This window comes from Pseudophryne corroboree, chromosome 2 (genome assembly GCF_028390025.1).
Source record: "Pseudophryne corroboree isolate aPseCor3 chromosome 2, aPseCor3.hap2, whole genome shotgun sequence".
Classification (NCBI taxonomy): domain Eukaryota; kingdom Metazoa; phylum Chordata; class Amphibia; order Anura; family Myobatrachidae; genus Pseudophryne; species Pseudophryne corroboree.
The window spans coordinates 857990292-858004605 of record NC_086445.1 but is presented as its reverse complement, the minus strand read 5'-3'; the positions used below and the strand labels follow the sequence as shown (position 1 = coordinate 858004605).

Here is a 14314-nt window from a genome sequence, read left to right as displayed (position 1 = left end):
AAGTTCTAAAGATCATAGGAAGAACAAAGATCCGAGCGATCCTCATTGTTCCAGACTGGCCAAGGAGGGCTTGGTATCCAGATTTTCAGGAATTACTCATAGGAGATCCCTCGCCTCCTCCTCTGCGCGAGGACCTGTTTCATGAGGGGCCATGCGTGTATCAGGACTTACCGCGGCTACGTTTGACGGCGTGGCAGTTGAACGCAAAATCCTAGCCCGTAAGGGTATTCCCAGTGAAGTCATTCCCACACTTATTCAGGATAGAAAATATGTGTCTTGGTGTGAATCCAAGAAGGCTCCTACGGAAGAGTTTCACCTAGGATGGGTTCTCCATTTTCTACAAGCAGGTGTGGATGCGGGCCTAAAATTGGGCTCAATCAAGGTTCAGATTTCAGCCTTATCGATTTTCTTTCAGAAACAATTAGCCTCCCTTCCAGAAGTTCAGACCTTCGTGAAGGGCGTATTGCACATCCAACCTCCATTTGTGCCTCCAGTGGCACCATGGGATCTTAATGTGGTGTTGCAATTCCTTCAGTCACATTGGTTTGAACCTTTACGGAAGGTGGAGTTGAGATTCCTCACTTGGAAAGTGGTCATCCTGTTGGCCTTGGCATCTGCAAGGCGGGTGTCTGAGTTGGTGGCCTTGTCTCACAAGAGCCCTTATTTGATCTACCATGAATATAGAGCTGAATTGAGGACACGTCAGCAATTTTTACCAAAGGTGGTTTCCTCTTTCCACATAAACCAACCTATCGTAGTACCTGTGGCTACTGACGCCTTCATTGAGTCAAAATCTCTGGATGTGGTCAGAGCTTTGAAGATTTATGTCGCCAGAACGGCTCAGATTAGGAAAACAGAAGCTCTGTTTGTCCTGTATGCTCCCAACAAGGTTGGATGTCCTGCTTCTAAGCAGACCATTGCGCGCTGGATCTGTACCACTATTCAGCAGGCCCATTCCACGGCTGGATTGCCATTATCGGAATCAGTGAAGGTCCATTCCACTAGGAAGGTGGGCTCATCCTGGGCGGCTGCCCGGGTGGTCTCGGCATTGCAACTTTGCCGAGCAGCTACTTGGTCGGGGTCAAACACTTTTGCAAAGTTCTACAAGTTTGACACCTTGGCCGATGAAGACCTTAAGTTCGGTCAATCGGTGCTGCAGAGTCATCCGCACTCTCCTGCCCATTCTAGAGCTTTGGTATAACCCCATGGTTCTAATGGTGTCCCCAGCATCCTCTAGGACGTATGAGAAAATAGGATTTTAATACCTACTGGTAAAATCCTTTTCTCTTAGTCTGTAGAGGATGCTGGGCGCCCGTCCCGGTGCGTACTGTATCTGCAGTTAATAGTTATGGTTACACATATGTTGTGTTACGTTTATTGTCAGCCTGTTGCTGCAATTGTTCATGCCGTTGGCCTGTGTCCTGTTGAATGCCATGTTCTGCGGCATGGTTGAGGTGTGAGCTGGTATGAATCTCACCTTAGTTTAGCAATAAATCCTTTCCTCGAAATGTCCGTCTCCCTGGGCACAGTTCCTATAACTGGAGTCTGGAGGAGGGACATAGAGGGAGGAGCCAGTTCACACCCCTTTCAAAGTCTTATAGTGCCCATGTCTCCTGCGGATCCCGTCTATACCCCATGGTTCTAATGGTGTCCCCAGCATCCTCTACTGACTCAGAGAAAAGGATTTACCGGTAGGTATTAAAATCCTATTTTTTTAACTATTCCTTTCTTACCTGATACAACATGTATCAATGTTTGAGGTACCGCACCAGAACTATCCCTCTGCCCCACAACCACCCAACTAATACTTGGATGGAAACAAGATTTGAGCTTGCAGCAAACGGAGAGGGCATACTGTAGGTCCATGAGTGATGTTGTTGGACTCTATCCACTGTGCAGCAAGCTTACAGTGCCTTTGGCTCCTGGATTCAATTAATTTGCTAAATTTGAAGCCAAGTAAAATACTGGAATGTTATCGGAAAATAGATTTAATTATCTCTAGACTTCAAGCCTTATATAAAGTTAAGCGTAAGAGCAAAAACAGATACAAATTGTACCCTTTGGTCTTAGAAAAACAAAGTTACAATGGAAGGGGTGGAAATGCAATTTTTTATTTTATTTTTTTGCATGCATGCAGAGAACATACTGGCTAGTTTTACATATAATGAACAAATACTAGGTAGCTTTGTTGAAATGTAAAATTAAGGTATATAATTCTCTCTGTGAATTTTAAATCTGTCCAACTTGCAGTTTTTCTGTTTTTGCTGTTATACATAGGGGGTCATTCCGAGTTGATCGCTAGCTGCTTTCGGTCGCAGCACAGCGATCAGGTAAAAAATCGTCACTTCTGCGCAACGGTATGCGGCGCAATGCGCAAGCGCATCGTACTTTTACAACGAACAATGTAGTTTCACAAAGGTCTAGCAAAGCTTTTCAGTCACACTGCTGACCGCAGAGTGATTGACAGGAAGTGGGTGTTTCTGGGTGTCAACTGACCATTTTCAGGAAGTGTGCGGAAAAACGCAGGCGTGCCAGATAAAAACGCAGGTGTGGCTGGGGAAACGGAGGCATGGTTGGCCGAACGCAGGGCGTGTTCGTGACATCAAAACAGGAACTAAATGGTCTGAAGTATTCATAAGCTAGGAGTAGGTCTGGAGCTACTCTGAAGCTGCACAAAATTATTTTGTAGCCGCTGTGCGATCCTTTCATTCGCACTTCTGCTAAGATAAGATACACTCCCAAAGGGCGGCGGCTTAGCGTTTGCACGACTGCTAAAAGCAGCTAGCGAGCAAACAACTCAGAATAAGGGCCTATGTTTTGTTCTTACACATAATTCTGAATAAAGCCCTTAATATGAATCTGATATATGGATTATTTGTAACTCATTTGCCAAATTCCAAATAGTTAAAGGTTCAAGGTCTTTACAGGAAATTGATGCTGTTTATTTGTGTTTGGTAGGAAGAAGAAGCTTCAATATGCCTCTTCCTCCGGTGCAATATTGCATTGGGTCGGGAAGAGATAACGATCACAGCAACACTCTTCTTACAGACCTTAAAGAAGGTAAAGATCTAGTAAGCCACTACATATAGAATTAACCTGGTGGGTATTCAATAACAGTTTTCCTAAACTCAAAGCTAATGAACAACAGTTCTCATAGACTGGTGGTTGATGTATGGCGGTGCACCAATTCTGATGGCAAGTGTGTAAATCAGTTATGTCCAAACTGCGGCCCTCCAGCTGTTGTGAAACTACATATCCCAGCATGCCCTGACACAGTTTTGCTGTCAGAGAATGCTAAAGCTGTGTCAGGGCATTCTGGGATGTGTAGTTTCTCAACAGCTGGAGGGCCGCAGTTTGGACATGTCTGGTATAAATTAATCCCTGCTGATTTCTTATTATTAGGCCAAAAAGCACTAGCAGCTAGAAGTACTTTTTAACAATCTCCTAACAAAATGCAATAGACATATGAGGGACCTGGTGCTATAAGCCATAGGAGTGCCCTGGAACACTTCCTATTGCCAATTGTTGGGATCCCCCTTTATGGAGGTAATTGTTATATAGTCTATAAAAGCCCCAGTTCTAAAAATAATAAATGTATAGTGATACGAGATCACATCTGAGGGGGATCTTTTAGCTATCTAATCTTACAATAATTCAATATTTTTTATTTTAGCTAGTAGAGGACACGCAAGAACTAAACATCACTGGAGAAATTCTTTATAACAAAAATATTTTTGTAAATCTAAAGGACCCAGAACACAAGACATGGGTGAGATTGTTATCTGTTTTCTTACCTCATAGACTTCTCTAGGCCATGATGTCTATGTTATTTGACTTTTCTTTTTTACTTCTTGTTTAGATATAGCTGATGGAACTTGTTTTCATACAACCTTCCACCTCTTTCTACATATTTTCTACTTAGGGTAGACAAAGAAGCAATTACAAAGTAAAAAAAAAAAACACTGTATTTCACAAGTATGAATTTGCGTCTATATTTTGGTTTGCTTGTGACACTTTCATACAGAAACCTCGGTTTAAGTCTGTTTAAGGCCGTCTGAATAAATAGAGATGTGCCCTAATTTAACTGTCCTTAAACTATCCTATTACCATCTTCAAATTCTAACAAGGATCAATACGTTCTCAAATGATGCTGACACCTGTCTTGTATGCTACTGTACAATGCATAACGTGTGTACTGGGTGTTACTGCTGTTGTTTCGTACAGTACTGTACCTTACTATCAATGCTGGATATGTGACAGTTCCCACAACCACTCCCATATGTGATGCATTATGTAATTACAGTGCCACGCAGGGGCGTCGGAATGGGGGGGGGGCAAGGGGGCAGCTCGCTCCCCCCAAACATGAGAGAGGCGCCATCCATTCCCTGCCTGTGTAAGCCACCGCCGCCGGCTGCAGAGGAGCCGCTGTGTAGTGTTACTGCTTCTACTATAGTGCGCAGTGCGTGCAGCGGCAAAGACGGCCCTAGGCATAAAAGGCAAATGCGGCGTACGGGAACTGGGCGGGCGCCGCCGCGCGCACGGGGAGGGGAGGAGTGGAAGAATCAGTGATCTCACCTTATCACCAGCAGCTGGGGGCGGAACGGGGAGCCGTGAGTGCGACAGTGCGTGACTGAGAGTGGGGGCGGGTTCTAGCTGTGTGCACTGCTGCCTGTTCCCTCTCTTTCTCCTGCCGCTCAATCACAATCTGAGGTGAGCAACCTGCCTCAGCATATCCTCACTGTAGCTGAAACCTGTGTATGTGTGTAAGTCAGTGTGTGTCTCATGTTATATACCCTACCAGGCTCTAATGTACTTGTAACCAGGTCCCCCCCACCCAGGCCCCAAGTATGTGTGTCCCCATGTCCCTCATTGGCCCCACTATGTGTGTCCCCATACCCCTCACCCGTCCCCACTATGTGTGTCCCCATATCCCTCACCCGGCCCCACTATGTGTGTCCCCATATCCCTCACCCGTCCCCACTATGTGTGTCCCCATATCCCTCACCCGGCCCCACTATGTGTGTCCCCATATCCCTCACCCAGCCCCCAGTATGTGTAACAAGGGCACGCAGTCTGCCGCAATGTGTAACAAGGGCACACTGTCTGCCGTTATGTGTAAAAAGGGCACGCTGTCTGCCATTATGTGTAAAAAGTGTATGCTGTCTGCCGCAATGTATAACAAGGGCACGCTGTCTGCCGTAATGTGTAAAAAGTGCACGCTGTCTGCCGTAATGTGTAAAAAGTGCACGCTGTCTGCCGTAATGTGTAAAAAGGGGACGCTGTCTGCCGTAATGTGTAAAAAGGGGACGCTGTCTGCCGTAATGTGTAAAAAGAAGAATCTGTCCGCTGTAAGGTGTAAAAGGGTCTCTACCTGGTGTAGTGGTGCTACTGTGCGGCGTAATTTGTATAATGGAGACTACTGTGCACCGTATTATGAATTGGTATTATTTTGTGGCCATACCCCTTCCCCACGAAGCCACGCCACTATGTATTTTTGCACACGCCTACGGCGCGCACTGCCCCTGTTTTGCATGGAGGGGTGGGGCTCCGATGCTGTTTCTTGCACACAGTGCTAAAATGTCTAGTTACGGCACTGTTGCTAGGTATCCATTTCTCTGGCCCTGAGCAGGTCCCCCTCACCAGATCCTCTCCAGGGGTGAGGGGGTGGACTTGGATGGGATGGGGGGGCCCAAAGCATTTTGTCGCACCTGGGCCCACCGCTCGCTATTTCCGCCACTGCACCCGGCCCCACTATGTGTCCCCCCATGTCCCTCACCCGGCCCCCAGGATGAGTGTCCCCATATCCCTCACCCGGCCCCACTATGTGTGTCCCCATATCCCTCACCCGTCCCCCAGTATGTGTGTCCCCATGTCCCTAAACCAGCCCCCAGGTTGTGTCCCCCCATATCCCTCACCCGGCCCCCCACGATGTGTGTCCCCATGTCCCTCACCCGGCCCCCAGGATGTGTGTCCCCATGTCCCTCACCCGGCCCCCCAGGATGTGTGTCCCCATGTCCCTCACCCAGCCCCCAGGATGTATGTCCCCATGTCCCTCACCCGGCCCCAGTATGTGTGTTCCCATATCCCTCACCCGGCCCCCAGGATGTGTGTCCCCATGTCCCTCACCCGGCCCAGGATGAGTGTCCCCATGTCCCTCACCCGGCCCCCCAGGATATGTATCCCCATGTCCCTCACCCGGCCTAACTATGTATGTCCCCATATCCCTCACCAACCCCCCAGTATGTGTGTCACAATGTCCCTCACCTAGCCCCCAGGATGTGTGCCCCCATTTCCCTCACCCACCCCCCAGTATGTGTCACCATGCCCTCCCAGACACCAGTATGTGTGCCAGCATATCCCTCTAAGCCCTTATGTATATGTCACCATATCCTCCCAGGTCCCAGTATGTGTGCCACCATGCTTTACCATGTCACCATGCCCCCACCCCAGTGTGTATGTCACCATGCCCCCACGCAAGTGTGTATGTCACCGTATCCCCCCAAGCTACTCTGTGTATGTCACCATCCCCCTCCCCAGGCCCAGAGTGTATGTCCTCATGCCCCTCAAAGGCATATGTGTGTATGTTTCCCCCCTTTCCATGTTCTAGGGGTCACCAGACAAAATCTTGCCTAGGGCATTAAATTGGTTAGGGCCGGCTCTGGGCAGTGCTGAAGCAGCCCGCGCCTGCCCCGTGTGCTCCGCCCCCACCTCATCTCCTGCAGTGTAATGTGTATAATGGGCTTTACCAGGGGTAATGTGTACAGTGATAGCAAAAACGCGCTATGGCACGTTTTTTACCCATTTTTGAAGACATGGGACTCCAGTTTACAAAGTGGGAGGGTCCCCGGGGACGCACTCCTCATTAGCCAATCCCTAAGGGGGATTTGTTTTTACTGACACGCTGGCCTCGGGCTGAATGATATAAAGAGGAGGTGGAGCCAGTTTCCCCTCCTCTTTGGCACCTGGCTGCTTGCGGAGGCCGGGTGACTTGGTGTCGGTGAGTGAATAGTGCGGCTGGTGGATGGGTTAATGGGGGGTGGGTGAGGGTTGCCACAGCGTCTCTGGGGGGTGCTGGCAATGTGCAGGGATCGGCGTCCTCCAGCTTTACCCACTAGATCACGGAGGATGCCGATCCCTGCACGTGTGGTGCGTTCCCCGTACTGTGTCCCTGTGTCCGCTACGAACCCGGGGGGGCGGGGGGGGGGGGGGGAGAGGAGGAGGACGACGGTGATTACTGCAGTGTGCCTCAGTGCTCTTACCTGGTGCAGTGTGCCTCAGTGCTCTTACCTGGTGCAGTGTGCCTCAGTGCTCTTACCTGATGCAGTGTGCCTCAGTGCTCTTACCTGGTGCAGTGTGTCTCAGTGCTCTCACCTGGTGCAGTGTGTCTCAGTGCTCTTACCTGGTGCAGTATGTCTCAGTGCTCTTACCTGGTGCAGTGTGTCTCAGTGCTCTTACCTGGTGCAGTATGTCTCAGTGCTCTTACCTGGTGCAGTGTGCCTCAGTGCTCTTACCTGGTGCAGTGTGCCTCAGTGCTCTTACCTGGTGCAGTGTGTCTCAGTGCTCTCACCTGGTGCAGTGTGTCTCAGTGCTCTTACCTGGTGCAGTGTGTCTCAGTGCTCTCACCTGGTGCAGTGTGTCTCAGTGCTCTTACCTGGTGCAGTATGTCTCAGTGCTCTTACCTGGTGCAGTGTGCCTCAGTGCTCTTACCTGGTGCAGTGTGCCTCAGTGCTCTTACCTGGTGCATTGTGTATAACGTGTTCTACCGGGCGCATTGTGTATAACGTGCTTTACTGGGCGCATTGTGTATAACGTGCTTTACCGGGCGCATTGTGTATAACGAGCTCTACCGGGCGAAGTGTGTATAACGCGCTCTAACTGGCGCAGTGTGTATAATGCACTCTGCCTGGCGCAATGTGTATAACGTGCTCTAACTGGCGCAATGTGTATAACGTGCAATAACTGGAGAAATGTGTATAACGTGCTGTACCTGGTGCAATTTGTATAAGTCCTCTACCTGGTGCAAAGTGTATAACGTGCTGTACCTGGTGCAAAGTGTATAACGTGCTGTACCTGGTGCAAAGTGTATAACGTGCTGTACCTGGTCCAAAGTGTATAACGTGCTGTACCTGGTGCAAAGTGTATAACGTGCTGTACCTGGTGCAAAGTGTATAACGTGCTGTACCTGGTGCAAAGTGTATAACGTGCTGTACCTGGTGCAAAGTGTATAACGTGCTGTACCTGGTGCAAAGTGTATAACGTGCTGTACCTGGTGCAAAGTGTATAACGTGCTGTACCTGGTGCAAAGTGTATAACGTGCTGTACCTGGTGCAAAGTGTATAACGTGCTGTACCTGGTGCAAAGTGTATAACGTGCTGTACCTGGTGCAAAGTGTATAACGTGCTGTACCTGGTGCAAAGTGTATAACGTGCTGTACCTGGTGCAAAGTGTATAACGTGCTGTACCTGGTGCAAAGTGTATAACGTAGAGATGAGCGCCTGAAATTTTTCGGGTTTTGTGTTTTGGTTTTGGGTTCGGTTCCGCGGCCGTGTTTTGGGTTCGAACGCGTTTTGGCAAAACCTCACCGAATTTTTTTTGTCGGATTCGGGTGTGTTTTGGATTCGGGTGTTTTTTTCAAAAAACACTAAAAAACAGCTTAATTCATAGAATTTGGGGGTCATTTTGATCCCAAAGTATTATTAACCTCAAAAACCATAATTTACACTCATTTTCAGTCTATTCTGAATACCTCACACCTCACAATATTATTTTTAGTCCTAAAATTTGCACCGAGGTCGCTGTGTGAGTAAGATAAGCGACCCTAGTGGCCGACACAAACACCGGGCCCATCTAGGAGTGGCACTGCAGTGTCACGCAGGATGTCCCTTCCAAAAAACCCTCCCCAAACAGCACATGACGCAAAGAAAAAAAGAGGCGCAATGAGGTAGCTGTGTGAGTAAGATTAGCGACCCTAGTGGCCGACACAAACACCGGGCCCATCTAGGAGTGGCACTGCAGTGTCACGCAGGATGGCCCTTCCAAAAAACCCTCCCCAAACAGCACATGACGCAAAGAAAAAAAGAGGCGCAATGAGGTAGCTGTGTGAGTAAGATTAGCGACCCTAGTGGCCGACACAAACACCGGGCCCATCTAGGAGTGGCACTGCAGTGTCACGCAGGATGTCCCTTCCAAAAAACCCTCCCCAAACAGCACATGACGCAAAGAAAAAAAGAGGCGCAATGAGGTAGCTGACTGTGTGAGTAAGATTAGCGACCCTAGTGGCCGACACAAACACCGGGCCCATCTAGGAGTGGCACTGCAGTGTCACGCAGGATGTCCCTTCCAAAAAACCCTCCCCAATCAGCACATGATGCAAAGAAAAAGAAAAGAAAAAAGAGGTGCAAGATGGAATTGTCCTTGGGCCCTCCCACCCACCCTTATGTTGTATAAACAAAACAAGACATGCACACTTTAACCAACCCATCATTTCAGTGACAGGGTCTGCCACACGACTGTGACTGATATGACGGGTTGGTTTGGACCCCCCCCAAAAAAGAAGCAATTAATCTCTCCTTGCACAAACTGGCTCTACAGAGGCAAGATGTCCACCTCATCTTCACCCTCCGATATATCACCGTGTACATCCCCCTCCTCACAGATTATCAATTCGTCCCCACTGGAATCCACCATCTCAGCTCCCTGTGTACTTTGTGGAGGCAATTGCTGCTGGTCAATGTCTCCGCGGAGGAATTGATTATAATTCATTTTAATGAACATCATCTTCTCCACATTTTCTGGATGTAACCTCGTACGCCGATTGCTGACAAGGTGAGCGGCGGCACTAAACACTCTTTCGGAGTACACACTTGTGGGAGGGCAACTTAGGTAGAATAAAGCCAGTTTGTGCAAGGGCCTCCAAATTGCCTCTTTTTCCTGCCAGTATAAGTACGGACTGTGTGACGTGCCTACTTGGATGCGGTCACTCATATAATCCTCCACCATTCTATCAATGTTGAGAGAATCATATGCAGTGACAGTAGACGACATGTCCGTAATCGTTGTCAGGTCCTTCAGTCCGGACCAGATGTCAGCATCAGCAGTCGCTCCAGACTGCCCTGCATCACCGCCAGCGGGTGGGCTCGGAATTCTGAGCCTTTTCCTCGCACCCCCAGTTGCGGGAGAATGTGAAGGAGGAGATGTTGACAGGTCGCGTTCCGCTTGACTTGACAATTTTGTCACCAGCAGGTCTTTCAACCCCAGCAGACTTGTGTCTGCCGGAAAGAGAGATCCAAGGTAGGCTTTAAATCTAGGATCGAGCACGGTGGCCAAAATGTAGTGCTCTGATTTCAACAGATTGACCACCCGTGAATCCTTGTTAAGCGAATTAAGGGCTGCATCCACAAGTCCCACATGCCTAGCGGAATCGCTCCCTTTTAGCTCCTTCTTCAATGCCTCCAGCTTCTTCTGCAAAAGCCTGATGAGGGGAATGACCTGACTCAGGCTGGCAGTGTCTGAACTGACTTCACGTGTGGCAAGTTCAAAGGGCATCAGAACCTTGCACAACGTTGAAATCATTCTCCACTGCACTTGAGACAGGTGCATTCCACCTCCTATATCGTGCTCAATTGTATAGGCTTGAATGGCCTTTTGCTGCTCCTCCAACCTCTGAAGCATATAGAGGGTTGAATTCCACCTCGTTACCACTTCTTGCTTCAGATGATGGCAGGGCAGGTTCAGTAGTTTTTGGTGGTGCTCCAGTCTTCTGTACGTGGTGCCTGTACGCCGAAAGTGTCCCGCAATTTTTCTGGCCACCGACAGCATCTCTTGCACGCCCCTGTCGTTTTTAAAAAAATTCTGCACCACCAAATTCAAGGTATGTGTAAAACATGGGACGTGCTGGAATTTGCCCATATTTAATGCACACACAATATTGCTGGCGTTGTCCGATGCCACAAATCCACAGGAGAGTCCAATTGGGGTAAGCCATTCCGCGATGATCTTCCTCAGTTGCCGTAAGAGGTTTTCAGCTGTGTGCGTATTCTGGAAAGCGGTGATACAAAGCGTAGCCTGCCTAGGAAAGAGTTGGCGTTTGCGAGATGCTGCTACTGGTGCCGCCGCTGCTGTTCTTGCGGCGGGAGTCCATACATCTACCCAGTGGGCTGTCACAGTCATATAGTCCTGACCCTGCCCTGCTCCACTTGTCCACATGTCCGTGTTTAAGTGGACATTGGGTACAACTGCATTTTTTAGGACACTGGTGAGTCTTTTTCTGACGTCCGTGTACATTCTCGGTATCGCCTGCCTAGAGAAGTGGAACCTAGATGGTATTTGGTAACGGGGGCACACTGCCTCAATAAATTGTCTAGTTCCCTGTGAACTAACGGCGGATACCGGACGCACGTCTAACACCAACATAGTTGTCAAGGCCTCAGTTATCCGCTTTGCAGTAGGATGACTGCTGTGATATTTCATCTTCCTCGCAAAGGACTGTTGAACAGTCAATTGCTTACTGGAAGTAGTACAAGTGGGCTTACGACTTCCCCTCTGGGATGACCATCGACTCCCAGCGGCAACAACAGCAGCGCCAGCAGCAGTAGGCGTTACACGCAAGGATGCATCGGAGGAATCCCAGGCAGGAGAGGACTCGTCAGAATTGCCAGTGACATGGCCTGCAGGACTATTGGCATTCCTGGGGAAGGAGGAAATTGACACTGAGGGAGTTGGTGGGGTGGTTTGCGTGAGCTTGGTTACAAGAGGAAGGGATTTACTGGTCAGTGGACTGCTTCCGCTGTCACCCAAAGTTTTTGAACTTGTCACTGACTTATTATGAATGCGCTGCAGGTGACGTATAAGGGAGGATGTTCCGAGGTGGTTAACGTCCTTACCCCTACTTATTATAGCTTGACAAAGGGAACACACGGCTTGACACCTGTTGTCCGCATTTCTGGTGAAATACCTCCACACCGAAGAGCTGATTTTTTTGGTATTTTCACCTGGCATGTCAACGGCCATATTCCTCCCACGGACAACAGGTGTCTCCCCGGGTGCCTGACTTAAACAAACCACCTCACCATCAGAATCCTCCTGGTCAATTTCCTCCCCAGCGCCAGCAACACCCATATCCTCCTCATCCTGGTGTACTTCAACACTGACATCTTCAATCTGACTATCAGGAACTGGACTGCGGGTGCTCCTTCCAGCACTTGCAGGGGGCGTGCAAATGGTGGAAGGCGCATGCTCTTCACGTCCAGTGTTGGGAAGGTCAGGCATCGCAACCGACACAATTGGACTCTCCTTGTGGATTTGGGATTTCGAAGAATGCACAGTTCTTTGCTGTGCTGCTTTTGCCAGCTTGAGTCTTTTCATTTTTCTAGCGAGAGGCTGAGTGCTTCCATCCTCATGTGAAGCTGAACCACTAGCCATGAACATAGGCCAGGGCCTCAGCCGTTCCTTGCCACTCCGTGTGGTAAATGGCATATTGGCAAGTTTACGCTTCTCCTCCGACAATTTTATTTTAGGTTTTGGAGTCCTTTTTTTACTGATATTTGGTGTTTTGGATTTGACATGCTCTGTACTATGACATTGGGCATCGGCCTTGGCAGACGACGTTGCTGGCATTTCATCGTCTCGGCCATGACTAGTGGCAGCAGCTTCAGCACGAGGTGGAAGTGGATCTTGATCTTTCCCTAATTTTGGAACCTCAACATTTTTGTTCTCCATATTTTAATAGGCACAACTAAAAGGCACCTCAGGTAAACAATGGAGATGGATGGATTGGATACTAGTATACAATTATGGACGGGCTGCCGAGTGCCGACACAGAGGTAGCCACAGCCGTGAACTACCGCACTGTACTGTGTCTGCTGCTAATATATAGACTGGTTGATAAAGAGATAGTATACTCGTAACTAGTATGTATGTATAAAGAAAGAAAAAAAAACCACGGTTAGGTGGTATATACAATTATGGACGGGCTGCCGAGTGCCGACACAGAGGTAGCCACAGCCGTGAACTACCGCACTGTACTGTGTCTGCTGCTAATATATAGACTGGTTGATAAAGAGATAGTATACTCGTAACTAGTATGTATGTATAAAGAAAGAAAAAAAAACCACGGTTAGGTGGTATATACAATTATGGACGGGCTGCCGAGTGCCGACACAGAGGTAGCCACAGCCGTGAACTACCGCACTGTACTGTGTCTGCTGCTAATATATAGACTGGTTGATAAAGAGATAGTATACTCGTAACTAGTATGTATGTATAAAGAAAGAAGAAAAAACCACGGTTAGGTGGTATATACAATTATGGACGGGCTGCCGAGTGCCGACACAGAGGTAGCCACAGCCGTGAACTACCGCACTGTACTGTGTCTGCTGCTAATATAGACTGGTTGATAAAGAGATAGTATACTCGTAACTAGTATGTATGTATAAAGAAAGAAAAAAAAACCACGGTTAGGTGGTATATACAATTATGGACGGGCTGCCGAGTGCCGACACAGAGGTAGCCACAGCCGTGAACTACCGCACTGTACTGTGTCTGCTGCTAATATAGACTGGTTGATAAAGAGATAGTATACTCGTAACTAGTATGACTATAAAGAAAGAAAAAAAAACCACGGTTAGGTGGTATATACAATTATGGACGGGCTGCCGAGTGCCGACACCAAGAGGTAGCCACAGCCGTGAACTACCGCACTGTACTGTGTCTGCTGCTAATATATAGACTGGTTGATAAAGAGATAGTATACTCGTAACTAGTATGTATGTATAAAGAAAGAAAAAAAAACCACGGTTAGGTGGTATATACAATTATGGACGGGCTGCCGAGTGCCGACACAGAGGTAGCCACAGCCGTGAACTACCGCACTGTACTGTGTCTGCTGCTAATATATAGACTGGTTGATAAAGAGATAGTATACTCGTAACTAGTATGTATGTATAAAGAAAGAAAAAAAAACCACGGTTAGGTGGTATATACAATTATGGACGGGCTGCCGAGTGCCGACACAGAGGTAGCCACAGCCGTGAACTACCGCACTGTACTGTGTCTGCTGCTAATATAGACTGGTTGATAAAGAGATAGTATACTCGTAACTAGTATGTATGTATAAAGAAAGAAAAAAAAACCACGGTTAGGTGGTATATACAATTATGGACGGGCTGCCGAGTGCCGACACAGAGGTAGCCACAGCCGTGAACTACCGCACTGTACTGTGTCTGCTGCTAATATATAGACTGGTTGATAAAGAGATAGTATACTCGTAACTAGTATGTATGTATAAAGAAAGAAAAAAAAACCACGGTTAGGTGGT

At 48.3% G+C, this 14314-nt stretch overlaps 1 protein-coding gene across 3 annotated transcripts in view; it reads left to right on the top strand.

The window, feature by feature from the left end:
- ITGAE (integrin subunit alpha E) overlaps positions 1 to 14314 on the top strand; it is a 343943-nt gene that overhangs the window by 303769 nt on the left and 25860 nt on the right. For 2 of the 3 annotated variants that reach the window (XM_063955834.1, XM_063955832.1), the window contains 2 exons: positions 2959 to 3060; positions 3674 to 3769. In XM_063955834.1, the coding sequence (XP_063811904.1) occupies positions 2959 to 3060; positions 3674 to 3769 (198 nt within the window). The remainder of the gene's footprint in view (positions 1 to 2958; positions 3061 to 3673; positions 3770 to 14314) is intronic. The other variant, XM_063955833.1, reaches the window with a different exon arrangement.